The sequence below is a fragment of the Anabas testudineus genome, chromosome 14 (genome assembly GCF_900324465.2).
Source record: "Anabas testudineus chromosome 14, fAnaTes1.2, whole genome shotgun sequence".
In the NCBI taxonomy this organism is placed as follows: domain Eukaryota; kingdom Metazoa; phylum Chordata; class Actinopteri; order Anabantiformes; family Anabantidae; genus Anabas; species Anabas testudineus.
This window is the reverse complement of record NC_046623.1, coordinates 15,586,694-15,610,942: the sequence shown is the minus strand read 5'-3', so window position 1 is coordinate 15,610,942 and position 24,249 is coordinate 15,586,694. Positions and strand designations below refer to the sequence as shown.

Here is a 24,249-nt window from a genome sequence, read left to right as displayed (position 1 = left end):
ATACAGTGCAGAACCACATACGTACAATATAAAAATTAACTTTAAAAATGTGCAGAACCCCATTACGCCAACTTTGACCTTCCTCATCAGTGAGAATTGTGACCCACAAAACCACTGAGCTTTGATGTGCTGGCCTTGTCCAGAGTAATGAAAGTGGGTAGACAGGATGGGCACAGTGGGCCAAGGCAGAGATTAGCTGCTGTTTTGTTAGCGGTTCTGACACTGGAGCCCAGTGTGCAGCCATGACACTTGTTGTGTTTTCAGAGACACCCAGTTGAGTTAGCTTGATAAAGTGGAAGTAAATTGAAAGAGCAACCCAAAGCAGTGTGACTGGACAAGGACAAAAGGTGAGTCGAGTGGCTGCTATAGCACCACTGGACAGAGAGCGATGGGTTTAGAGGGAGAAAATGAAATTTCCAAATCCATTTTATTTAATGTTACTTCTCGGATCAAGGCACGAAAAGCAATACATTAAGTCTTTCCCAGGACCAGAAGCACCAAAACACAGAAACAGAAAGACAGGATTTCAATATCTCGGTGTGGACACGCCTGTGTGTGGCTCACATCCACTCACACACTCGTTACCCCATTTCCTGAAGTCAGCATGGTCCTTTATTTCTCTTCTTAGTCTCATCAGCACAAACTCTGTCAGGTCAACACGTTGCTACAGCAGCAGTGTGAACATGGTTTAAGGGAAAATCAATCATTCACAGGCAGAAACTGTGTGTTCTTTGCGTGCCTGCATTACCAACAGGTATCAGTTAGGCTTTATTCAGCAGACTCTTTGTTGACACTGCGAGATATTGTATTTATTTTATTGCATCAGGTTTGTTTTGTGCCCCGTCATTTGCATGCATAATATCACAGACTGTCCTCGGACAGAGGCTAGATTTTGGTTATGGACAGTAACTACGTATATCCCGTACGGTATACATTTCTGCTACTTTATACTATATTTCAGAGAGAAATACATAACTGTTAACTCCAGTGTGTTTAACTGACAGGCACAGTAGCTAGTTACTTTACTAAGATTTTATATAGGTCTACAACAGCTTAATGTGCTTTGTCAAAATGATTGAACTACCAAACAGACCTAAAACTAGAAATTAGTTCACTGGGCTGCGGGTAATAGTGATGGCATTTTTTTGCTAAACCAAGCAGATGATGAGTAAATAAAGACAAAAATCAGCTGATGACTCTATGATAATGGATAATTATTAATAATGTATGCATTTATGCATGATTAATATTCATCTCGTGAGAAAGTTGACCAGTACTATACTGTAATACCACAAAGAAATGTTTCCTGATTATACTTACACACTTAAACAGGACATTTGCATATAATTGAAGGTTTTACTGTGTATTTTACTTAAGTGCAATAGTACTACTAGTATTTCATCCACAACTCGTGTGCATGAGATGTTCCACCGTGGGTGACAAGAGGATAACCTGTTGAAAATGACATGGTTTGACAACACCGCTGACCCTCCAACATGTCCAGGTCACTGAGTGCATTTAGAAATAGTTTTGTTTTTCCTTCTTCTTCTTTGAATCTGCGGACAAAGCAGCCGGCGGACATAACGTCGAGGCTGCAGCGTGGGGCTGCAGACCGGAGCCCGGCTCTATACATAGCCGTCAGGGGGCGGGGCTTATGACGCGGAGTTTCCAAATAAGGACGTCGCTACTATAGGAAGGCACGCGGACACGCATCGTGCCCATTCTGTGGCGCTCGTGTCCGCCGCCTCTTTCTCACACGCATCACTTTTAGGACTTTTCTCATTTAACGGCTCCACAAATACATCAAATCGTTTTAATCGATTATTAAACGATCTCGAAGCCGAACTCTCCTCCGTGCAGTCCCTCCGTCTGCGCGTGGAACACTCCCCTCCATGTGCGTCACCACTGTTTGTACACATCCCGCCCCCTCGCGCCTCATAAAACGCGCACGCGAGCGGGATATTTCATCAGCCACGAGCTTTCTGTCCTGTCGTCTGTGTCCTGTCGCTATTTTCCACCAGAAACCACTTCAGGTAAATTCTTTCACCTTTCATCCACACAACAAAGCGTTTTATTTGCCTAACCCGTGCTAATTATCCGTTCTTTGTGGTTCTGATCTTGACTTTTTTTGGTGCCGAAGCTGGACTGACGCAATCCACCTCGTGTGTTGTCAGTAGTGTTGGCGCAACACTTTTTCTAAAAAGAACAACTTGTCCCTAATATTTATTTGTGATTTGTGTTTTAGGATATTCTAGCCGAGTGAATGTATTTGTGTTCGCTTTAATCGTTTTATAGAGCGATTTTAAATTGTCATTTGAGCGCGGAATCAGCTGATAGAGGTTAGTCAACTGGGATCACGGTAAATCGAGCAGAAACAGGTAACTTAATAACAGGTGACCATCGTGAGAAGTCGTTTAAATGTTTCTACTTTTTAATACGTATGATTTGCCACGTTTCTGTGTCATGGATTAATGTTTTCATTCATTGTTTTGGTTGTAGTGGAACTAGGATGTGCTACGATCAAGGCGTGGAGTGATCGTAACGCTGCTTTCAAGGACCTCCCAAAAAGCTCTGTATTTCTAACATCCCATTGAATTATATTTTAAAAAACAGACAAACCGTGTTTTAAAATAAGTATCAACACAGTTCAGGAGACGAGAAATAGAAAAGTGTCGCAGTGAAACTTTAATTTACCGCTTTGTTGCATCAGTCAATGCGGGTACATGATGTAATTTACGAAGACGATTACGACGTCTTGAAGGCATCATTGGCACCACTTCGAGAGCCGATCGAAGCCACGTAGCTAAGGTTAGCTGGTCATTTAGTCCGTAAAAGATGATCCAAACGGAAAGATAAACATCGTCCAAGTATGGTTGACACTGCTTGTAGGTAAAGACACTTTAACGAGTAATTCATTTTTCTTTACACCAGCTTTAATTTCGAAAAACTGCGAGTGCCATCAAAGTGAGTCATCCATCCGGGTGATGCTCACTAGCTTGCTATCCGGGCAGGGTGTTACCATACTGGGGTTGCATCAGCCAGTTAAAAAGGAAAAAAAAGATGTAATAATTATAATAGTTAACATTAAAGTAGAGATACTGGGTTTTTAATGTAGTTTAAACCTACTGGGTGTTGATCAGGTGGGTTGGTGAGGTGGAGTAAAGAAGTTATTTGACTAGCCAGGTAGCTACACGCCACGTTATTTTGCTAACGGGAATCTTTGCTTATATTTATTAATTACACATCAGGTCCACACAAGACAAAACCCTAAATGTGAGACTGACAGTTGCTGCAGCTATGAGTCTCATTTGTGTCTCTGGATAGTTGAACAAGTCAAAACACATAAAACAGTTTTTATTGTGTTCTATAATGAATGTCGGTCATACAAAAACTCTGTTCAGATAGTACAGATGTTTCTTATTTCATGCTTGTAAATCGTTGATCAACTTCTTTGTAATACCTATTACCTATAGTAATATGACATATTTTATAGTGAGGTGATTATTTAATAAAATATCAAGTAGGTCACTGTGCCTTGTGAAGGACACAGTTTTGTTTACATCGCTCTTATATACAAACCTCCCAACTTTGGAGCTAAGTTCTGATGGTTTCACAGAACCATACTTGTATGAGTTTTCAGATAATGAAATACAGAGTCTTGCAGCCATATAAGCAATACATTCAAAAAGAAATATTGTCTGTTTCATGTTTAGTCATTTTAAATGTTGTTATCAATTAGGTGATTCTGTCATAATAAGTAATTGTTTGAGACCGGTGTCATCCCTTTGAGCCGTCCCACCTCTTGGTTTTAATGTGATGCATTAGTGATTGTGGTTGAGGTGAATTTACTCAGAATACGTGTCAAAAAAATAGGAAGTGTGTTTGCACCACACCCATGTACGAGAATCTGTGTCTAATATGTTTGGTACATTTTGACATCAGATCTCATCAAGGCAATAATCTTATCATGTTACACTTACATTTTCTTAATGTTGAGATTTATTTGTTGGTGTGACTAGATTTCTGGGAGAAGCTGGTGGCTATGTGGCAAACTCACTTGTAGTTAAAGCATAATTAAATACTTAGGGGGGAATAAATTACATAGAACTCTGTTTGGCTGTTTAGACGGAAAAACTCTGCACACATCATTATGGTGGTACCAGCCTTAAGGTTATCCAACTGTTTATCTTTTCTTATATGCTTTTATTTAGTTTTTGTGCCTGTTGGTGTTGCTGCAGGTTGAGAGGAGAAAGTAAACAGATTATTGGTTCGTCACATACCAATAGCACAGAGCGTTGGTGTTCAGCCAGGTGACTTAAAGGAGTGATCAGTTATGTCTCATGGGTTGTGATGCATGGAAAATTTACTGACGGCGGTGAAAGACACCCCTAAAGGGCTACGCACAGATAACATTTACTCCTTTTAGTTAGAGATTTAGCCTTGGTCAGGGTACTGAACACTTTGTTCCCTTTGTTCAGCTGCTGGCCTCGCAGATGATGATACAATTGTGTTATCACAAGAAGTGATAATAACAGTAGGGATGGGTAGTAACAGGATTTTCAGGAAAAAAAACATCAATTACAAAAACACCTTTCAAACTCAATTTAGTACATTTGAGACTAACATTAGCATATTTATGACACTTTTTTTTTCCATGTGGTGAGAGATGTCTATAATGTAATGATGTCGCCTGTGTGGTCAGAAACTACAGAGCTGCAGCATTAACGGTGCCCGTCAAAACAAAACCACACGTTGTTTACATGAACAGAACAAGGAGAGGCAACAACCTATAATGGGGTTAGCAGGTTTGGTACTTCTCTAATTAATCCTCTTACAGTCCGTGGCAGCAGTTGCAGCAATGCTAAGTCAAGTAACAGGACCATTATCCCTGAAGCCTGTTGTAACTGGAGCACTGTTGGCCCAAATCATTGGTCATAGTCCTCCAACAAAAAGAACCCTTTAGTTAGTCCCATAATAACAAATAAACTTTCAAATTGTGGTTATGTTGTTGCTTAAGCAAGTAACCCACGAAGGACTGTAATAATCATCTCTCTTGTTCAAACACATTTTCTTCCCAAGGAAAGTAACTGCAGGTCGACTACACCTAACCAGTTTGCACTGGAGTTATCTGATGGCATATTTTTGGGACACACCTTTTGTACAACCTGACTGGCATAAATCTAACTTGCATAAACTGTACCTCGTGAAAACCACAAGGAAAAGATTAGGAACTAGCTGACGCGAGAGAGGCATCGGCTGACGTAAAGGTGGCTCTAGCATCACTTTAATGAGACCACCCTTGTGTGAGCATTTTTGTTAAGTTAAGGTGGGAACTGTGCCACAACAGAACCTGTAGACGTAAGAGAAAATGTTAATTTGAAGGTGAAATCCAAAGATATGTCACAACAAATTACCATTCGTTTTCGATTAGTTACATTCCTAGTTCGTTACCGTTTGAGTTAAGCTCTTTGTCCTATTTAGAGAAGGTATGTGCAGCGTTAGGCGAACCCCTGAGGAGATCACAGCGAGCTGGGCATAGTAGTTTGGTAGAAAATGTTTATTGACACAACACTGACACTCAGATCTCAGTTCCTGGTGTGCAAGTGGAAAATGCTGCAGGAATTTCTCACCAAGTGGGGAGTGGGAGCGTTTCCACCTTGTACCACTTTTCCCATCAGTCTTCAGAGGACTGAGTGTTTATTATCGCGGTTGTCTGGTGCGCTCTGTGTTGTTTTTATTGCATTGTTTGACAGTGTTTGTCTTTTTCTCTCAACACTTAACTGTACTAGGCAGGATATTCTCTTTTGAAATAGTGGGACTCGATGTGCTTTGATAAATAGGGTATGTTGTTTTTATGGTATTAATAGAATATTGTTGTATTCAGACATTGTAAGAGCTTGTATCCTGTATTGTGAACAGGCCAAAATTAGACAATAATATAATCTACTACTGAAAAAACATTTTTCCTTTTTCCTTTTTTGACATACCCTGTGACCTGAAGGTTTTCATAAACTGAACCTTTTTGAGGTCATCGCACTACATGTTCCTTTGTACTTTTCCTTGAATTTTCCTTGGGAATACAAGCCGGTTAGTACCGATATGTTGTCCAACCACTTTGTGTTTTGGAAATAACTCTCAAGAACAAACTAGTCTTGTTTTTGTTCTTTGTTTTTTCTGACACTATTTCATTATTTCATTTCTTTTTGTTTTCTTTCCCAATAGCTGGAACATCCAATACACCTGTTTGTTCCAGCTCCATCTTTTCACCACTGCTTGAAAAATACCTGGAGCTTGTACTGGTGTCAGTTCCTGAGGAGGGATGAAAAGCCATTCTTTAAAAAACATCTTTCCAAAGTGTGAAAAAGCAAATAGACTACTAAACTGTTAATAATGACTCCATGTTGTGTTAATTTCCCAAAATGTGTTGAAAAAATATTTGCATCTTCTGACTGATGCATTAAATTAACTTGTTTTAAATGGACATAAAGATAGCCAAACATGGACTGTAAAAGGCAGAAAAACCTCCTTTCCCTCTTCAATTTCAGGGGCTGAACGAGGGGGAAACAGCGTTTTTACCCAACTTCTGATTCAGGTCGACAGCCTCAAATGTCACATGTCCACAATGTGCTAGTCGACCCAGTGTGGGTTAGTGTTTCAGTTCTTTCCTTTGCTGCCTGACCGGTGTAGTGAATGATATGCCTTAAATGTCTGTCTGCCTTCTCGGCATTCACGCTAAGGAATCAGGTGTCACTGCATTAATAGCCTCAGACAGAGCACTGCGTTGCCTTTGCAACTGCTCTGCCTCTTAAATGCTGCCAAACCTCTTTGGAGGAAAAAAGCTGAAGTCAACTTCATGTCAAGGTAAATTCATTGTGTTTTCGTTCCTGTGAGTTCAGTTTATTGCTTTTATTTTCCCAATCCAGTTACTTTATGATCTAAATACACCACCTTGTCCTGTTGTACTATTGTCCTGGTCCCTTTTACAACAGGCTTAGTTATTGAATAGTAGTTGTAGTAGTCATAAAAACAGTGTAGTATTTGCAGATAAGCTTACCTCGCCATTCACTTTGAAGCATGACTTTGCCTGCATTTCCACATATCCAAGTGGATTACCTCAAATGACAGCGAGTTGCAACATATAATTAGTTTGGCATGGCATGCACATGTGAACTGATAATGATCACTTTGCATTTCAGTTGAAACATTTGCTTTAATTTATTTGTCGAGCTCCAGAGACGGTTAATAGCACGTGACGGACAGCCACAGTAATATTAACGCTCACTCATTCTCACACACTCATAAACACTCGATGTGCAAAGCTTTTGGGCTCCACACCATTTTTAACATTTTAAAGAAGCATTTCTGTTTCAAATTACAGATTAAAGAATACAGTACTGTATTATCATATCTGTTAATCTGAACAGGAAGAGCTGCACAGCAAAGTCCATTCAACAAAAATCTTATTGAGGTGGAGTAAAACTTACTTCCGTGTTCTGCCCAAACCTGTTTAAGCACCAACTGTTCTCGCAGCACACCCCTCAGCTTGGCTTTTACTGAATAAAAACAGAATACTTGTATTTAAATTGATTCAATTAATTAAAACAACTTTAATGGGACTGGTTAACGTTTTACTTGCAGTATTTTTCCATGGGGTGTGTGTATACACGTACAGAGGCAGGACATACCAGAAGGTTCATTAACTTATGGCCCCTTGCACATTATATTGCATAACTTTTTGATGCCTACGTCATTAACCTCAGTGTTTAAGTTGCATTTGTCTGTGCGTTGACTCGATCCACCCACAAACCTAGCCGCCTCCAAAGACAAACACAAATTTCTATCTGCTCTGGTCAGATGTGCTGCACTAACAGTCCTTGGCCTTTGATGAACTGTGTGCAAATGTGTTTTGCAGAATTACTACTGACGTAAATCAAAATGTTGTTGCCTTCGAGGATTATTTTGTCTGTGTGTTATTCCCTAAACTTGTGCATTATCAATAATTATTATTTGTTCTACTCTTTGTACTTTTAAATACTACATAGTTACAGTTTGTAGTTTTCTAATAGTTTTATATGTGCACTGCATTGTGACTAACTTTTGAACAGTGGTGGAAAGTAAGGTCAGTTTTTATAGATGGTTTATTTTACCTGAACCTTCTTCCAGTGCAGCTGGTTCAGCTTATCAATCTGCTGGTTCATGCTGTCCTCATCTCCCCTGTTGATATAAACTTGCAGAATATATCATACGCTCACAGCCTCTGGCTTTCCCAGGCTTCTCCGTGTCGGCTTCTATCTGCTAACAAAAACATAACATGAGCAGCAAAGTGCCCTTTCTCGCAGTAAGGGAGTGGTGATAGGTGTTCTTATGTTTTTATAAGGGCGTGTACTGTGGCACGTTTATTTGTCATTCCAACATTTATATTAGATTCCTCCTAGTAGGTTAGCATAAGGTTTTCTTTTGTCTTCATGAGGTCTCTCTGTGCTCCAGCGCACCTCATGATTTGCTACTAAGCTGTAAGTGGTTGAGGTATGAATTCCTGGAAGTTGCATAACTGGTATTTATGCAGGTTCTCATGTAGTGAAATGTATTTTTTTTACTATCTCTCCAAACCTGCCTGCTAACTGATTTTGGTTTTTGCTTTAGACGAAGAGGGAAAAAAAAACGCTCTGTTTCTACCTGTGTTCACTAAAAGATATCTTAAACCTGTTGAAACATTTTGTGAGTTATTTGTTGCAGGGAACGAGTGCAGCTGACACATTTTCAGTGTTGATAATGATATAATCCCATTGCACATTGCTAAACACAGCTGTGAGAAATTATTTACCAAGGATTTGGCAGGTACTGAATGGTTCCTTTTCTGAGCTCTTGTTTTCTTGTTTTTGTTCACAGGTCCTGATCTGCTGCTACACAACGCTGTGACCACAGACCTGCTACTTCCTTTCATGTCTGCCTGAGTGATCGATGCACAAACCTACATCAAAGGACCAATAATATTAAAAATAAGTACTTTACTTTACCTGTCCTTATCTGTCCAAAGTACTTTTACTCTCAGTCCTTTAAGCTGTTAATTGCACACTCCCACACTAGAAGGATTTAAAACGCATAGCCTGTTCAGCACCCACGCATAGTCACAGCAAATATGGCCAACAAGCTGTCCAACTTTGGCAAAATGCTGCTGCGTCGCAGAGCATTAGACTGCTCTGGTGACGAGACCCGATTTGCCCGCTGCCTGTCCACCTTGGACCTAATTGCCTTGGGAGTAGGATCCACCCTCGGCGCTGGTGTCTACGTCCTCGCTGGCGAGGTCGCCCGAGAGAAGGCAGGACCTGCCATTGTCCTCTGCTTCCTCATCGCTGCTCTGTCCTCTATGTTGGCTGGCCTGTGTTACGCTGAATTTGGTGCCCGTGTCCCCAAGACAGGCTCAGCGTATCTTTACAGCTATGTGACAGTCGGTGAAATCTGGGCTTTCATCACAGGCTGGAATCTAATCCTCTCCTATGTTATAGGTGAGATTTCTGAAGTTTCACTGCTTATATTTCCTTTTGTAAGAACATAAAGAACACATTGGTTTATCTTTGTTTCTGTTCTTTTCTTTAGGTACGGCCAGTGTAGCCAGGGCGTGGAGCTCCACCTTTGACAACCTGGTTGAACAAAAAATATCTGGCTTCTTCAAAGCCTCCATGGCAATGAAAGTGCCCGGTGGGGTGCTGGCAGAGTACCCAGACCTGTTTGCCCTCATCCTGGTCCTCCTACTCACTGGTGAGTGAAGCCTAATTTAAAATTGGGCCTTCAGTGTAACTGTCTCAGTCCATGCAAATATAACCAGTGTCAGAGTTGCATAACAGGCCGAACAGTTGTCACACTCACATTACAGCTCGTGTGGCATGTTGTAGCAGTGTTGGAAAGAAATCATTGGTGTAGCTGACTGATGATTTCTTGTGAAGTGATGAAGCACAGACACATCCACCCACATAGCAGGACAAGTTGTTGATGGTGCTGAAAAATGGTGCTGAAAAATTTGTGTGACATCCCTCCTTTGCTCTATCCCTGTTCTTTTTGACCTCAGGACTTCTGGCGTTTGGTGTGAGCGAGTCAGCGCTGGTGAATAAGATCTTCACAGGCATCAACCTGGTGGTTCTGGGCTTCGTCATAATCTCTGGTTTTGTAAAGGGGAACACAGACAACTGGAGCCTGACCAAACAAGACTACATCGACTACAAAAACGGGACCAACAGTAGTTTAAAGTCAGTATTTTACTTTACATAACTTAACCGTTTCACCTGTGCTTAATTGTTCATTGGACTGTGAGTCAACCGGTGTCTCTTCTCTTGTTCTGCCACTCAGAATCGTAGAGGAATTTGGCGAGGGTGGTTTTTCTCCATTCGGCCTCACTGGGATCCTGTCTGGTGCTGCCACCTGCTTCTATGCCTTTGTGGGCTTCGACTGCATCGCCACAACAAGTGAGGATATTAACAATGTGGATGCAGCACCTGCTGATTATAAAAGCTCATGTTGAGATGTAGAAATACTCACCTTAGTTGAGTTCCCTTTGTCTCACATGATCACGTCGTAATAATTCTTTCCTTGTTTTTAATTCAGGTGAAGAAGCAAAGAACCCTATGCGTTCCATACCCATTGGCATCGTGGCCTCGCTGCTGATCTGTTTTTTTGCCTACTTCGGTGTGTCTGCTGCTCTGACCATGATGATGCCGTACTACGAGCTGAACATCCAGAGTCCTCTGCCTGAGGCCTTCAGCTACGTTGGCTGGGCTCCTGCCAGATACATCGTGGCTGTTGGGTCTCTCTGTGCTCTGTCCACCAGGTAGAGGAAATCATCATGTCTTCTCTTATAAAACATCACAAAGCTGCTTATACCTGAATGTTTGGACACTTTTCTGACTGTTAATCTTCCCTCAGTCTGCTGGGATCCATGTTTCCCATGCCTCGAGTTATCTACGCCATGGCAGAAGATGGGCTGCTGTTCCGTATTTTGTCCAGGATGAGCGAACGAACAAAGACCCCCGTCCTCGCTACCATCGCTTCTGGTATTGTTGCAGGTAAACTCGGATTCTTTTTTTTTTTTTTTTTTTTTCTTCAAGCTTGTGTGTGTGTTATCTTTGTTTCCTTCCTATCGTGTTTGCTTCAGGTCAGCAGGCTGCCTTTGCTGTGTCTATCCCGTGCTGTAAAGTCTGTCGTTTATGGTTTTCCAGGGCCACAACTCTGTCTTCTAGCCTGACTGACGTCTGCTCTGTTCAGGATCAATAACACTTTACGCTTCAGCAAACTCTTTTTCCTTTCTGGCTTACAGAGGCAGGTTATAGTATGAATATTCTAACGAACTTGATTTACCTCTCCTTACAGCCCTGATGGCCTTCTTGTTCGACTTGGCAGCTCTGGTTGACCTCATGTCTATTGGAACCTTGTTGGCATACTCTTTAGTCGCCATCTGTGTCCTCATTCTCAGGTAAGCACCTTTATTCTTTAAGAGCCTTAAGAACATCTGAAATTATAATCATGTGTTAGTTACTCTAATGTTTAAAAACTTTCCTCCCTTCACAGGTACCAGCCAGGGTCCCTGAATTCGTCCAGCCAGACAGAGAAGCTGGTGGAGCTGGTGGAGGGGGAGAAGGTGGCTGTGAACGGAGGAGACAGTGGTGACGAGTATGGCACAGAGATGGAGGACAGGCCTCTCCGAGAAACCTTCACAGCCAAGTTGCTCTTGTTCCCAAGTGGAAAATTCCCAACGCAGACCTCTGGGAACATCGTCTATGCTACCACTGCTGTTATTTGTAAGTGTATCATGGAGAAGGCTAAAGATGGGTTGAGTCCTGTCAGCTGATGAATGACCATAACGGACTTCTTCTCCTTCTGTCCATGCAGCCATTCTTATCACCATACTGTGCATTATCCTGGCCAACTGTCTGTCCGAACTGTTGGAGGGGGATGTGTACGTTCTGGTGTCCTGTGTCGTTTTGACTCTGCTGTGTATCTTCTGTGTCGTCATCATCGGCCGGCAGCCTGAGAGCAGAGAGCCACTAACCTTCAAAGTAACTATCAGTTTCTTGATGTCCTATCTGCTGTTCACATTTATTGTTTTGGAACAAAACCACTGTTACATTAGTGATTTAGTTTATCAGCTGAGAGGCTAAGATATCGACCTGTTACTTACATCGTCACATGTTCTCTCTCTGCTACATAAAGCAGAACCAGGTCAGTTTTAAAGTATTGTTATTCTGACTTTGTCTCTTTTCTCTCAAGGTCCCTCTACTTCCCTTGTTGCCCCTGTTCAGTGTTTTCGTCAACATCTACCTCATGATGCAGCTAGACATGGGTACATGGTGCCGCTTCACCGTCTGGATGGCTATTGGTACGTTGGAACACCAGTTGATGGCTTTTCATTTCTAATGATGCATTCATGTAGCTGTTTCCTAACTTCTCCCTGCCTTCTTTTACCATCCAGGTTTTGCCATCTACTTCCTCTATGGTATTAGGAACAGCAGTGAAGGTGCCAGCAGCTCGTCCCCACGCAAATATGAGCCTGCGCTACAATCCAAAAGCCCAATTTACAAGGGCACTCCTGACGACAGCGACGTGGAAGCTGGGAGCAGCCCCTGATAGAGACTGACACAGACCCGGGGAGTGTTGTAGAACATCTACACTGGTTTTGGCAACCTGGTTGAACTGGCGACCAGATGCTGGAGTGTAGGCGGCCTGGAACACGGCTCTGGGTTTAAATAGAAGGATTGGCAAGAAAACGGCACACACATCGTACCTCTGACCCGGAGGCTGATCAACCTGATGGCTGGACACTGTGACCGAGCCCCTTTCCAGCCTGTGTGTTTGTGTTAATCTTGTCTGTTTGTTTTTAGCCTTAGCCCTCCCTAAGATAGTTACCCCCCTATAGCACATGCTTTGAACAGACCTAACAGAGTGCCACCATACTCCTTGGTTCTGTTTCTCATTGTAAGTATTGTAGCCGGTAATTGGAAAATGTCACTCTGCTGTAGCTGTGTACCCACATGGCATCTGTGGGTGGAAAGTCAACTACTACGTACACAACTGAAAATGACTTGAACCAGTTTACGCATCGAGACATTTGGACAGGTGACCTGGGCTTCGTACTATTTAAGAAACATGACGAAAACGAGTTGCTTCTTATGGATACCTTTCAGCAGAGTTGACATACTGTATTTATTAGTCCTTGTTCATCGCAATAGCCTGTTTTAAAAACAGGGTAGCGCTGGAGCTGTGTGGTTTAGTGTCAGTCAGGGCCTCGGTGCAGATAGGTCAGTAGCACATGGGGTCGAGGTTGATGTTGTCCACACTCTGCAGCTCAGCGTCTTAGGCTGAAGTTTATGCTTTACAGATTGGACAAGCTTGTAATACACTATCACCCTTGTGCCCCTCTGCTCTCAGATCAGCCATACAGTATAATCTACACAGCACCATTTAAAACTGTGAAATGAAACTTGACATGTTGCATTTCTGTTTTACTTATAGAATCGTTTGACATGTTGTTCACGTGTTTTTTGTTTTTCAACCTAAAAACAGTAACTGAAATGTGTTTTTGAGGCTTCATCAGCCAAAAAGCCACCATCTGCTCTTTTATCTATAAAATGGTGGCAGACAGTGTCTCTGCTGTGCTCGGACCTGTATGAATTTTACAACTGTCTCGTTACTTTAATTACAGTACTTTCACCTGTCAGCTTTAAATGCTCTGTGGAGTTGCTCCCAGACAGTTCTGCAGGTCTGTGGAGGATTATTTACATCTTTTACAGAAGGGTCAAGAAATACTGTTTGTAAAAATCCAGTTTATGCTCGATGAATTGTTGCTGTCTACACGTGTCGGATTCATTTTGTTGTCTGGGAGCTGAGGGTTTGTACCTGAACAGGGACCTGTCTTTCATTACCACTAAAACGTTCTCACCTTTTTGTTTTTGTTTGTTTTTTTACTTATAAAAAGACAAAGTTCTTTTTCACAAAGGTTTTTGTTTTGTTTCATCTGTTGAGCTCTCATCACTTTATTTTTTTCTACTTTGTTTATTTTCTGTTAGAACTGTTAATATTTAAATGTTTATAGTATTGTGTGTTTTTGTTTTTTGTTTTTTTGGTCAATTAATGCTTTTTAGGTGTTTATTTAGTTGTGTATTTAATCTCCACATGTACAGTTTTTAGTGCTGAGCATTTTGTTCTTGCTCATTCTGTCTCCTTCACTAAATGATTTAATCATGTTTCTTATCTTTTTTTTTTTTTTTTCCAGAACAATGACCACTTTTGAGTTGGTCTCTAAATTACATTTTGAATGTTTTGCCCAAATCATCTGGAGTCAAGATGCTAACTTATTGTTAATATTTTTCCCCTCTCGTAAAGTGCTTTACTGTAGAGTGTACAGTATTTGTTTAAAACTTATTTGTATACAGCTGTAAATTATGCAATCATGTTTTGTTAAAATATGACCTTAACTATACTTTGGTAAGAGACAGTCCGTGTAAATGACACTCAGAGGCTTTTTCTTTAAGACTTGATGTTGGTTGGTCCAAATTGTACAAATCCTAGACCTCTTTCAGATCAAATGGTCACTGCTGATACATGTCCAACAGAATGCTTCCCCTGCTTTACTCTTGCAGTCTAAACTAAATATAATGCAAAAGTAAAGTGGAGATTTTATTTGCTTGCTTGTCAGTGATGGATCACAAAGGGTTCATTTATCAGAAAACTATTATGTGATGTGGCTGTGACTGAAACAGTCTTTGTGCCTTTCTAAAAGAAGTATGGTCATCTCCCCTGTCAGTGCTGCGTCGGTAGCAGCAGTGATCTGTTTTATATCCTGTACATATGACTGTCATGTATAAAAGTAGCTGAATTTTCAATGTGTTTTTTTTTTTTTTTTTTTTTAAATCATGTTTCATGTTTGTGGCAGATTTAGACATTTAATATTACTTTAAATAATAAACTGTCTTTGGATTTATCCACGGTTAAAAGAGGCTGAACTTTTTGTCCTTGAAACATTTTAGTGCTCAAAACAAGATGTCTCAGACTTCACCGTGACACCTGTAGCTGAAAGTTATAATGCTGCAGATCAGACTTCTTTATAATTAAATAATAGCTTTTTGTCTTCTGACTCTGCACATACAAAAATTTGTCACTAAAGCAAAAATACAAACTGTCTCAATACACCTGGGTTCAAACGAGGAACTCATACGAAACGGAAATGTAAACCACCGCTCAATTCATGACAGATATAACCACTAAATGTTTAGGCCTGGTGAAACCCTTCATTTCTCCGCTGTGACGTCCTCGCTACTTCCACATCTTCCTTCCTGAACGAGAGGCCTGTTCGCCTCGTAATCAGTGACTGTGATATCCTCGTGCGAAGAGTCGAGACTATCGAACAAAATTTGACAGTGTGTGATAAATTGCACTGGACGTGTTGGTGTCTGAATAGAAAGTGACGAAGCAGAAGCCACAGTTGCAAAGCACTTTGTGTACACACACACTCAAACAATAACATTAAAGTATTAAAAACTAACTTTTGTGCAATTAAGGGGCAGCAAAGTAACTGAAACTGCTCAAACAGCAAATTAAGGCCACGCTCACCACACAACATGGGACACATTCAATACGGCTGCTGTGCTAATTAGGCTCCCTCAGTGACACAACAAAAATAAATAAATAGAAACAACATTTAAATTAAATTCTGCTAAATGTGAATGAATCTAAACCATGAAACTAAAAAGAAACAGTATCTCACTTCCTGTCTAATGAGTCACTCAACATGAAAAAAAAAACATAAGAATATTCAACTTCACCTAAAAATTTAAATCAACATTTGTATAATTTAACTATTAACTTTAAAATATATAAAAAATAATAACGTGCCTGTGGTTTCAGGGCACACTTCACTTTAAACATGAGCTGCTGAAAACTGTAATTGTTGCTTTTATTTCTACACAGTAGCTCTTTTAACACCTACAACACATAACGTGGTGTTTAAATCGTTTAATTACTGTTATAGTTTCCCTCTAGTCCATGATTCACACAAACAGAATGAATAGACTGAGATTATTTTATTCTGAATTGTTTCATTGGCTGAATCAGGCCACGCAGACCTCCTATTGGAGGGAAGGAGTTAAGTCCCACCCCCAACAAGAAGTGATCAGAGGATAGACTTAATCAAATAACAAGCTCCACATCCTCATCCGACTTCTTATAATAAGGTGCATCCAGGTGAAGAGCACACAACACAGAACGAAACAGATCTGAGTTCATTAGACAGTGTGAGTTCATCGGTTTGTAATATAAGATGCCAGATCAGGACGTTTTCAGGATATTTTGTTGACCTGACTTCATTCTTTGGCTCCTGTTTTATTATTTATTATTGTAATGAGACACTGACTCTCTGCTGGTTCACTGCTGCCCTTCAGTGGCTGCATATGTCATTACACAAGACGCTGATTCACACTTTTGAGGTTATCAGACTTTTTTAAATACTCAACGTTGTTTCAAACTGGTAAATGGATTAATAAACGTGTATCCTGTCAGTCTGAAGTGAAATCTGAACAGCTATGATTTTCAAATATTCCTAATTTAAACATACGACTGCTACAAATGTAAGTTTGGGAGCTTTTTAAAGATTTGATCTATTGAAAGGCAAAAACAGCTGCAGCACAAAATAAATCTTACTGTGCAGAAACTGTTCCCTCCTCATTATTTTGCTGCCACCTTTGTTTTTGCACAGTTGACTGTTTGTTGGCTAAATAATAAATATAACATTTTAGAAGCATGATTGTAAATTTTAATTATTCCTTCATATGTTTCACACATTTTTGGTTCATTTATAGGTTTTACACAATTTCTAAGTTCAAAATGTCAAATGTATTTGGTTATTGAAGGTTATATCTTAAATGTTCTCAGCAGTAATGAACAAACATGAACTGGCTACGTACCCTATTGATAAAAACCTGTCGTGGCTACAGTAGCTTTTCTTTTAGCAAAGAGCAAATGTATCACAGTGCAAACTCGTTCTCCAGCAGTCGGGCAAACAAATGCGTTTCACACAGTATCTCAGACTTTGGTTCAGTTGGATTCACTTTCATTATCCTTCATTGTCTTTGTGTATTAAGCCACTTTGTTTTGTAGTGCAGTACATTCAGTGAAGATCTCGTTCTGTATCACCCGTCTCTGAATATAATCTGTACAAGGCTGCAGAATATTATATAGTATTATGTACAGCGACAAGAGAAAGTATGTGAACCTGGTGATCTGATCTTCATCTAAGCCAAGAGTATTAACAAATAGAATATGCTGAATGACGAGGATCTACGATGAAGAACTGTTGATTTACATAAAGCCGTAAAGGGTTTCAAAGTGATTTCAAAGACTTTAGAAATTCACCAGTCTACAGATAACAATCTACAAATGGAGACACTGTGGGACACTGTTGGTAAACATTGAACAGGACACCACGAAGGAAGCTGCTGCTCACTGGAAAGAACATGCTGCACACCTGAAGTTTGAAGAGCACATTGACACTTCACAGCGGTATTGGGGGGAAGATAAATTCCCAAGTGTATCAAAAAGCTGAAACTCTGTAGACGTTGGGTGATGCAACAGGACAATGACCTGAAACACAACAGAATGGCTTCAGAAAAACAAAGTCTACCTTCTGGAGTGGCCAAGTCAGAGCCCAGACCTCAACCCAGTAGAGAAGCTCTGGAACGAAAGAGAGAGACGTCCAAAGAATATGACAGAGCTAAAACAGCTCTGCAGGAAGAATGGGCTAAAATACTGCTGGACAATGTTAATTCCATCCAAGGGTTCACATACTTTTTCCACTAGCACTACGACATTTTGTGTTATTATTTTAGGCTCATTATATTTGGAATATTCTTGACATAGATGAAGATCAGATCAAATTTTATCACAAATTAATGCTGAAAATCATGAAATTCCCAAAGGTTCACATACTTTGATGGCTCAGGTTTGTTGACACTGGTTTTTTAGAGATAACTGGTCACTGGAATAGAACTGTACACGTCAGTGAAGGCTGAAAGTTATTGCAGTCACACAGACATGCACACAAACAGTGAGGACTTTGGATTCTTCTTGTGCTTCTACACCAAAAACCAAAAACAGGCACCCGAAAGACAAAACAATGTCTTTTAGAAGTGTTGACTGAGTAGTGAAGTAGTATAGGTCCAGTTAGCTGGCCTGACGAGAAAGAGCTCTCCTACAGACGTCGTCCACTGAAGTGTTCACCACCTGTCGGCCGCATATGGTGCAGCCAGGCGAATCAACAGAAGCACTGCCGGCTGCCTTTGGTGACCTCCTCGGATGAATGGACTGTGTTGGGAACAAATCCGCTCTTCACGCCTTCCCAGCCATCCTGGATTTTGATGTCCCCGCTTCGCACTAGGTCAAAGATGGTCCTCGTCAGCTCCACAAATGCCTGAGATGAAAACCAGGAGCGAAACCAGACAGAAAGTTGGGATTGTGACGGAGGATAAGTACGTTTAAAATGACACATGAATCAACCCTTAAACTGGAACTATTTTAATAATCGATTAAATATTTCAAATGTGTTTTAAAGCAGGTTTTCTAGCTGCCTTTTGAACCTCTGTAACTAAAATATTGTTTGGTTTTGGAGCCGGATGTCTGAGCTGAGAACTGCTTCCACATTTCAAACTCTACAAACAGGTGCAACTTCTTTTTCTGGTGTTCGTCTTTGCCTCTTGCTATTTTTGCCAAAGCCACACTGACATCTGACCTCTTGTTACACACTGTAGAAGGCGGAGGAGCTGTGAGACAGTTCGGTAAGAAGCCAAACACACACTAAATGAATTCTATGTGTGGAGATGATAACAGCCTCACCTTCTCCACGTTGATGGCGTCTCGTGCTGATGTCTCCACGTAGCGCATCCCATAGGCTGCTGCCAGCTTCTCTGCCTCCTGCTGGGTCACCTGGCGCTGGGCCTCCAGGTCGCACTTGTGACCAACCAGCAGGAAAACGATGCTGTGCGGCTGGACGTGGCTCTGAGCCTCCTCCAGCCAGTTATGGACATTTTGGAAGGAGCGGCGGTTTGTGATGTCGAAGAGTAGGAGACCACCCACTGAGTTGCGGTAGTAGGCTCTGGTGATGGACCTGAAGAGGAAGACAGATACTTCAACAGTGTTTCATTAACCTATTTCTAACCAGGTAAAGGTCACAGAGGGAGAGAACGACGCACCAAAAGGATGCACACAAACAATAAATGAACTGAAGAGCAGCAGAGGACTGAGGGAGTCATGATGCCGTCCTGTGGGACTGATGTCTATACCTGAACCTCTCCTGTCCTGCAGTATCCCAGATCTGAAGTTTGATCCTTTTGCCCGGTTCGATCTCCACCAGACGGGAGAAGAAGTCCACCCCCACAGTCGGATCTGACACCTGGGCGAAGCGGCCCTCGGTGAACCTCCGGATCAGACACGATTTGCCAACCGTGGAGTCTCCGATGACGATCAGACGAAACTGATAAAGCCATATTGTCTCCATGTCTCAAGAAAAAAGAAACTGCAGCAAAATGACACAGTCATTAATATTAATACAGTATTAGACAGTTTTCCTTTAATTTTCCTGAAATAAAAACAGTTAAAAGCTCAGATTTGAGCTCGATTCACTGGTAAAATGTTAATAAATTAGTGAATTTTAAGACAAAAGCCACAGAAATAATATCAAAAAAACTGTAAACATCATCTTTTTCTTCAGCTGCAGCTTTGCTCAGTGTAAAAGTAAAAATATGGACAGATTTTTACACATGATTCTGTTTTTAACACATTAAATTGGAGGAAATATGTAGCACAAGCCTTTTTTAGATTCTTTGTTTTAGCTCTTTGGTTTTAGTTTTATTCAAATCAAACATAAAACATGAAGCTAATCCACAGACTTATTTGGCCACATGGGAAATTTGAGGATTACAGCTGCCATCATGAGGAGAGACTAATAGGTTTAAGTCACCTCAGCAGCATCCATGTGATTCACAGCTGGGTGATCTAATTTGAGAGGGAGGGAGGAGGGGGAGGCCACTCCTCTCCACCTCAATAAACAGTGGCGTGGTCGGCCCCCATGTGGATACGAGACTGGTTGTAACAGCTCTGACACACAACGAGGCCTGAAGCTGAACGGGACTGAGGGTGATGTGAGATGTTTCCCTCAGCTCTGTAACCACCATGTCACAAACTTTACAGCTAATTAGTTAATTGTTTTAATTAGCACTCTGAGCCTAATGCCAGCTGATGATCACCTACCTTAAAGTTAAGAGCTCAGCATGTGTGGAAAACAAACCCCATCTCGATGATTCTGTCTTCTAAAAACGATCCTTTAGTCTTAAATCCTTCTGGTTCTCACTAATAACATCGACCAAACGATAACAATCAGCCTGCTGAGGGTGATCCTCGCTAATCTGAGCACGACTGTTGATATTTCCGTGATGATCTGCTGATGAAATGGCAGCACGACACAACAGCAGCATCACACATCACCTCGCCGCCCTCATCAGCACCATTACCGTAACTGCACGCACAGCGGCGCAGCAGCAGGCTGCTCGCTGCTGCCTTCAAATACAATTGGAACAAGAAAGAGGAAAGGGTGATGCTAATTTCCGTTAGCTTGGTAATAGCAGACCCCGTTATGTCTTAGCATCAAGCTAATTAAGTCAAATAAACAGTTGAAAACTATTTATGCCAGTAAGAAAAGGAAAAAGATAATATTAATGTTAAGTCAAACCTAAAACAACATAATAATAATTTTTAAGTTTGCAATTCTTCCTTATTCATTCTCTTTTGTAAATTATAGTCTTATTATAGTCTAGTAAGTCTAGTAAGTATACTTTTGACTACAGCTCTCTGACAGCTAAACCAAATAGTTATGATTACACACTTTAGATTTGAGGAATAAAATAAGATTAGTTTCTACTAAAGTGTTCTTCAGTACAGCATAGGAATAAAGGTGTGTTCAGGTTCCTTATGAAACATATATTTCTACTCCGGTAAACATTTGAATGCAGGACATTTATTTAGATTAATTGTTTGATGTTGCTGAAGAACACAAGCATCTCTTTCTATTCTATTCACGGTGGGTCCTTGAACGCATCGTGAGAAGTTTTTCTTAGGAGCTGACAGTCTGTTGTGAAGTAACTGACTCAAACTGCCATGTGTTATAAAGCTGGTGGACTGCAGATGATCTTCTGATGCAATCTCGATGATACTGGACCATAATAAAGACTTTTTCTTTGAGAAGCAGACGACAGAAATGTCCTACTAGCATTTAACCATGCAGCAGGAGCTCCTGTTCAAAGTCCTGGTCATTGGAGACTTGGGAGTCGGAAAAACATCCATCATCAAACGGTACGTGCATCAGATCTTCTCCCAGCACTACCGAGCCACCATCGGGGTGGACTTTGCCTTGAAGGTGCTGCAGTGGGACAACGATACCGTGATCCGACTGCAGCTGTGGGACATAGCAGGTTAGAGACCCCCTACATCATGTGATCATTGCAAAGTCTGATGTGCGTATGTGTGTGTTCTCAGGTGTTTAGAAACAAAAACATGGAAATAAGCTCTGCGGATGTGTTTAGGAGCAATTTTAGGGAAATAAGACCTAAAACAACAACAAAGATTTTGTTGCAATGATGGGAGACTTCTGCAATCTAAAGTCAAAGTGTGTGTCTGTCCACTGGAAGCCCGAGTCCCTCTCTGCTAATTCACACCTGGTTGGGGAATGTGGAGCTCATGATGTGCCACTGGGAACTTTCTAACTTTACGCTCTGTGAAATGTGTAAATACTTTGTCGTCTGTCCCAGGACAGGAGCGGTACGGGAACATGACCCGTGTCTATTACCGGGAGGCAGTGGGAGCACTGGTGGTGTTTGATGTGACGAGGGCCTCCACGTTCGACGCCGTGCTGAAGTGGAAAGAAGACCTGGACTCCAAGGTGAAACCACAGCTCTCTGAGCTCCACATCTGAATGACTTTAAAAATGAGGCCTTCTTTCTGTCCTCTTATCTCCTCCTCCTTTACTTACAGCTTACTCATTTCTTCTCTCTTCATTCCTAAGGTGACTCTGAACCACGGGAGGCCTGTTCCAGCGGTGCTGCTGGCCAACAAGTCAGACCAAGTGGTTTCCCAGCCGTCCAAACTGGACTCCTTCTGCAGGGAAAACGGCTTCGTTGGCTGGTTCCGGACCTCTGCAAAGGTACAAGAGGGGAAACACAAGTCATGCAAAAAATGTAGAGCCTGATTTTCCACAGATCATTTGTAGGTTAGCAATATGAAATCTTAAAGGTTGTGATTAGTTTATCCTCAAATGTACAAACAAAGATTTAAATACATATTCAACTGTTATTATAAGAACCGAATCACAAGATAAACAGAGGAATGGCGACAGTCTGGTGTGAATTGGCCTTCAGTGTTTTCCTCTCACACAGAGTCGGTCTGATGAGTTACACACCAGAGTGCAAGTCACAGGGAGTAGTTTAGCTCATGAATAACAGCAATGTCACATCCTGGACTCTCATTAGCTTGATGTGCAATAAGAAAAAGCAAAATCAGATATCGATACGCTGGATTTTTCCATTTCTAGGTCGTTTTTTTTAAAATTACTGACACTTTCTTTTCAGTTTCCCATCCTGTGAATCTGTCTGTGTCTGACTGTCATACCTCAGAACAGACTGACACAGACAGCAACGATGACAGTGTGGCTAAAAGTACAAGATTCCTTTATGTATGTTTCTTTCTCCTCCGTCAGGAAAACACCAACATTGAGGAGGCAGCCCGCTGTTTGATAGGACACATCCTGAACAACGAGGAGGTGACGGAGAGAGACGCTGGCTCCCTGGTCCTGTCTGGATACACTAACCCCACGAAGGATCATCTCAACTGCTTGTCATGTGCGAAATGATGGCTGCTTATTCCGCTCACAGAAACCACAGCGGCCACAGACTTGAGTCTGGCTCAGGGACGGCTTATTAAAAAAAATCACTTTGTATTCCCTCAGTCTTCAAGGCCACAGTGATGAGTGAATACAAATGTCAAACCGGTACCAGTGTGGACCAGCATTCATGGGCCTGATTTCTGCTACACAGAAAAAAAATGTGTTTAATTTTACAAAAAGCACCACAAAGTGACACATGATGAGCACAAAGACGTTAAAAGATCACTAACAAGAGGCAGAACAACCACTTAAACACAAATCTGACCATGAAAATGCACAGATGTGTCTCTTAGCTATGATAATAAGATAAATGTTATGTAAGTATAGTACAAAGCGTCTGAATGATGCGTTCTTAGTATTCATAAGACGTCTTTCACACTGGAACAGGTGAACTGGAAAATCGGTTCCTTGCTTGCTGCTGAGAAAACCACACAATAAGCTTTTGCAGTGGGACATACTGTAAGTGTGTAAGTGTTGTAGAGACAGTTCAGCAGATATATCCATTAAACAGGCTATTTAAACAGACTATTCCATCACTAGATAAAACCTAAAAGCTGTTAGTGGCTGGAGAATTGCTCTAATCAGGGATTGTGGTGGTGAAGCGCTTTACGACATCACAGGCTCTCACAGTCCAGACCTCATTTTAATGTTTTATGTATATGTGCTTTAACCATGTTGAGGATAATTCACCTGAACAGCTTTTATAGGAAACCTGACTCACTGTCAGACTGTTGCTGTGTCTTCTTCAAGCCTTAAATCTCTTTCTTTGCTGCTCTTTTCTGCACAGAGACGACATAACCGCAGCCTTTGTTGAGTCTGCCTCAAGTGTTACTTGAAATTCAATGTTTTCAAATCAGGCGTTGGTTTTATATTTTTTATTTCACCACCCTTTGATGTGTAATAGCCTGGTACAGTAATGCAACACATTTGTAACATCGTTCTCTGTGGACCAGACTATATGCAATAAAATATGTATTTGTGGCTCCGTCTACGCTCTTTTGGTGTGTGGTGTTAATTTAGCATCTTTGTGCTCTCAGCTCAGATAAAACATTAAAGAAAGCTGCATTTATATTGATTTGTTTCATTTTCATAATATTAAATTCAAAGATATCGGTAAATAGTGATGAGCATGGCTCAACATTTTGGCACCTATAGCTCTAACAAATGATGTTAATGAAAACAACTGTCCTCCTACACTATAACCTCTATAATGAGCAGTGATATGACCATTAGTGCACTATTGGTTCCTTTTAACCAACAACTCTCTTATTAGAAACATAATA

General features: G+C 41.1%; 3 protein-coding genes across 5 annotated transcripts; 2 read left to right on the top strand and 1 right to left on the bottom strand.

The window, feature by feature from the left end:
• The first annotated feature begins 1,932 nt into the window (after window positions 1-1,932).
• Window positions 1,933-14,260, top strand: slc7a3a (solute carrier family 7 member 3a). Of its 3 annotated transcripts, none has more exons than XM_026371373.1 (12): window positions 1,933-2,033; window positions 8,890-9,506; window positions 9,598-9,759; window positions 10,067-10,244; window positions 10,345-10,460; window positions 10,600-10,822; window positions 10,918-11,057; window positions 11,362-11,464; window positions 11,560-11,789; window positions 11,881-12,047; window positions 12,259-12,367; window positions 12,461-12,615. In XM_026371373.1, the coding sequence occupies exons 2-12, from the start codon at window positions 9,140-9,142 to the stop codon at window positions 12,613-12,615; spliced, it is 1,950 nt and encodes a 649-aa protein (XP_026227158.1). In that variant the 5' UTR covers window positions 1,933-2,033; window positions 8,890-9,139. The 3 variants fall into 3 exon arrangements, with proteins under 3 accessions (XP_026227158.1, XP_026227159.1, XP_026227160.1); XM_026371374.1 differs by lacking the exon at window positions 1,933-2,033 and adding an exon at window positions 2,750-2,885; XM_026371375.1 differs by lacking the exon at window positions 1,933-2,033 and having other exon boundaries at window positions 9,140-9,506; window positions 12,461-14,260.
• A 3,649-nt stretch (window positions 14,261-17,909) lies between these two features.
• LOC113170150 (ras-related protein Rab-39B-like) lies at window positions 17,910-20,448 on the bottom strand. The gene is made up of 4 exons (XM_026372091.1): window positions 20,284-20,448; window positions 19,317-19,549; window positions 18,871-19,141; window positions 17,910-18,448 (listed from the first exon to the last, which is right to left on the bottom strand). The coding sequence occupies exons 2-4, from the start codon at window positions 19,529-19,531 to the stop codon at window positions 18,293-18,295; spliced, it is 642 nt and encodes a 213-aa protein (XP_026227876.1). The 5' UTR covers window positions 19,532-19,549; window positions 20,284-20,448; the 3' UTR covers window positions 17,910-18,292.
• Window positions 20,449-21,011: 563 nt separating this feature from the next.
• rab38c (RAB38c, member of RAS oncogene family) lies at window positions 21,012-22,933 on the top strand. Its single transcript, XM_026371154.1, has 4 exons — window positions 21,012-21,500; window positions 21,837-21,967; window positions 22,091-22,228; window positions 22,781-22,933. Exons 1-4 carry the CDS (start codon window positions 21,308-21,310, stop codon window positions 22,931-22,933), a joined length of 615 nt encoding a protein of 204 aa, XP_026226939.1. The 5' UTR covers window positions 21,012-21,307.
• Window positions 22,934-24,249: the final 1,316 nt, after the last annotated feature.